This window comes from Quercus lobata, chromosome 12 (assembly GCF_001633185.2).
Source record: "Quercus lobata isolate SW786 chromosome 12, ValleyOak3.0 Primary Assembly, whole genome shotgun sequence".
NCBI classification, from domain to species: Eukaryota; Viridiplantae; Streptophyta; class Magnoliopsida; order Fagales; family Fagaceae; genus Quercus; species Quercus lobata.
In genome coordinates, this window is record NC_044915.1 from 18,627,000 (window position 1) to 18,630,605 (window position 3,606).

Genomic DNA, 3,606 nt, shown 5'->3' on the forward strand with positions numbered 1-3,606 from the left:
ACCACTCTCAGGGTTTTTCTTTCTGAATAGCCACACATATTTTGTGGGAATGAGGGGTATTTATGCTGGTGTGAGAATGGAATGCAAAGAGTCAGTTTTTCCAAAACAGGGTTGGCTAGCGACTTGATCTTGCGACTTGACTGAGTCGCGAGTTCAAGCCGCGAGCTAACTGAATCGCCAGTCTGGATTTTTGTCTTGTAGTGCTCCAACTGGCATGACTATTTAGCTCCCCTGCATGCTCTGCGCGTGTGCAACTTTTGGTGGCTTGCAAGACGCAGCCTCCCGCGAGATCTAGCCGCGAGTCCCTGCTTCACTGCACAGTCTTGAGCATTTCTTCACACTCTCTCACACACTACCCTTACATGATTCCCACCTAAATACAGGGTTTCTAAGTGCTGTATTATAAGCAAATTTGTCACGGAATAAAGCCAACACATGATTGATTAAATTCAACCTTACATTAAGTCATAAAGTTTGATAACAAGAAGAATGAATCTCTTGAAATGTAATCGTGATCTCATGCCTATTTTGTTCCTTATATAAGTTTTGGGGAAATTCTTAATTTTTTCATAGTCACTTTTTGCTGTGGTTGTAATGGGCCTTAAATGGTGGGTATAACAACCTCCATTATGTCCATGATTCTTGGTACATAAACATTGTTTTCCATAACGTGGAATAACAATTTTTCTGACGCTCTATTTTGAAATAAAATATTTTGAAGAAAATATTTTACACATTTTACAGTGTTTATTTTTTACAAGTAGCACATAAAAGGTCGTACGTATTTGCAAATTGTCCACATTAATGACAAGTAAAAACATGGATGAGCATAAGCGCATTAATTCCAAATAGCATTCAATGACCAAATGATAAATGAGCACGAATTTGTTATAGCCGTCCAATGATGTGCATTTAAATGGCTGTTACGAATGTTAAAGGGCTGGGATTAAGTGGTCATTATTAAACCATAAATCCTCTAGTTGTGGTACAACATTAGAAAGGCTAGCAAACTGAGCATTTACTCAATCTGAGGCTATATAAAGCCAGGAGAGACAGGCAAATATTCATATTGAACACACACACAAATTACTTTACAGATTGCAGATTTCTAAAGAGTTTAAGCTAATTTAAGCATTGGAGGCTCCTTGGTAGGCCCTAAACTGATGTCATTATCTGCTTAGTACTTTCTTTGATATAGGATCTCAAGGTTGTCCACCATACTAACGAGGAACATACTAAAGAGGCGAAATCGCGTTTTATCAGTTTGGTGCCATCTATGGCAAACTCAACAATAAGTCGTTGAATTCTCAACTAAGTTCTTTAGAACCAATGGACTCAATCACAACTGCACCGCTGGACCCATTGGTGATGGCTCAACATATTCAATCACTGACAGCTAATGTGCAAGAATTGATGAAACAAAATGAAGACTTGAAGTGGAAAGTGCGTCCAAAGGGCACAAGTATGTCACAATCATAGCGTAACCATAATGACAATGATGACGAAGTCCATAGCCCAAGAAATAGTAGAAGAGAAACTTCCAAGAACACCACAAAATCGACTCGTGGCAGCAATCAGATGATGAAGAACATGAAAAAGGAGTTAGATGAAGTCAATAACGCCATGAAGTCAGACTCACCCTTCACTCTAGCATTTTAAAGAGTCCCCTACCTCCTAAATTTCGTCTCCCTCAGCTGGAAGTGTACGATGGCACTAAGGATCCCTTAGACCACATAGGGGCATTCAAGATGATATTAAACCTCCAACAAACCCCAAACGAGGTGATTTACAGATCATTCCCAGCAACCCTCAGAGGAGTAGCAAGGGTATGGTTTAGCAAGCTACCCACAGCATCTATTGCAAATTTCAATTAGCTGAGTGACTCTTTTTTTCACCATTTTATTGGGGGCTAATGCCATAAGATGCCCACCTCATACCTACTACTTGTGAAGCAACACGAAGGGGAAACCTTGAGAAAGTATGTGAAACACTTCAACAAGGCAGTACTAGAAATTGATGAATCTGATGATCAGGTGATAATGACGACCATCCAAGTAGGGTTGAACAATCCTGACCTCATTTTTTCTCTAGGGAAGACCCCTCCAACCTCGATGACAGATTTGTTGTTCAAAGCACAAAATTATATGAATGGAGAAGATGCACTGATTGCAAAAGGACTGACGAGCAAGCAAAAGAAAGAAGAGAGGGCTGAGTCCCAGGGCAAGAAGAGGGATCACAAAGATAATCTCTCAGAAGCCAAGGCCAAGAAAATTGGTCCAGAGGCGTCATCAAAGAAAAAGTTGAATTTCACTCCTTTGCTGATGCCTGTGGACAAAATCCTCATGCAAATAAAGGACGACCCTACATTGAAATGGCCTAAACTATTGAGTTCATCCTCAAAGCTGAGAGATTCAAAGAAATATTGCCGCTTTTACAAGGATCATGGTCATTATACTGACGAATGCTGGGATTTGAAAGAACAGATAGAGGAGTTAATCCAGAGGGGAAAACTCCAAAAATTTGTCAAAAAGACTATCAAAGCCACCACCAGACGAAAGAGAAGTCCACTGACGACCACAAGGAAGAAGATCGAGACAATCCCAAATAGGTCGTAGGAGAAATAAGGACAATCACCCGATAGCCAAACATCATTGCACCAAAAATGAAGACATTGTTTTTTTTAGCTAAATTCAAAAGGAATCAGGCTGCCACACGATGATCCCCTCGTTATCATGCTAACCATCGAAGGGTAAAACACCCGAAGAGTTTTGGTAGATAATGGAAGCTCGGCAGATGTGATGTACATGACGGCATTCCAATAGATGAAGTTGGATCCAAAACGCCTCAGACCTTTCAGGTCCCCCTTGGTCAGCTTCAGTAGGGACCGTGTATATCCAAAGGGCATCATTTCCCTATCGGTAAGGACTTACCCAATCCAGGTAATAAGAGAGGTATACTTTCTAATCATTGAGTGCCCTTCATCTTATAATGTGATTCTAGGATGACCAACCCTTAATTGCCTCAAGGCTGCAACTTCCACATACTGCTTAAAAGTGAAATTCCCAACCCCCCACGATGATTGGAGAAATTTGTGGAGACCAACTCTTAGCCAGGAAATGTTACCAGGCAGTCCTGGCATCCAAGGAAAATCACACCTGGATGGTAAAGGAAGAACCGCCCAAGCCCACAGAAGAGGCGGAGGATATAGAGTTGGTGGAAGGAGACCCTTCCAGAACTACCAAGGTAGGGAAGAAGCTCCAACGGTCCTTAAAGGATGAAGGGCGAAGTTTTTGAAAATGAACCTGGATGTCTTTGCAGGGAGTCATAAAGATATGCCAGAATTGACGAATGTGTGATAAAGCATTGTCTTAATGTCGACCTAGTGAAGAAGCCCGTCCAACAAAAGAGATGAGTATTCACCCCAGAGTGAAACAAAGCATTTATGGAATAGGTAGAGAAGCTCTTGACTGCAGGATTTGTTCAAGAGGTTTACTACCCCGAATGGCTTGTCAATGTTGTCATGGTAAAAAAGTCCAATGGAAAGTGTAGAATGTGTGTCGACTTCACAAACATAAATAATGCATGCCTTAAATATAGTTTTGCCCT

General features: G+C 41.1%; 1 protein-coding gene across 1 annotated transcript; it reads left to right on the top strand.

The window, feature by feature from the left end:
• The first annotated feature begins 1,922 nt into the window (after positions 1 to 1,922).
• On the top strand, positions 1,923 to 2,615 carry LOC115970338. The gene has a single exon (XM_031089985.1). The coding sequence runs from the start codon at positions 1,923 to 1,925 to the stop codon at positions 2,613 to 2,615; it is 693 nt and encodes a 230-aa protein (XP_030945845.1).
• The last annotated feature ends 991 nt before the right edge of the window (positions 2,616 to 3,606 follow it).

Coding starts and splice junctions, on each gene's coding strand:
- LOC115970338 (XM_031089985.1), top strand. CDS start 1,923: ATGCCCACCTCATACCTACTACTTGTGAAGCAACACGAAGGGGAAACC.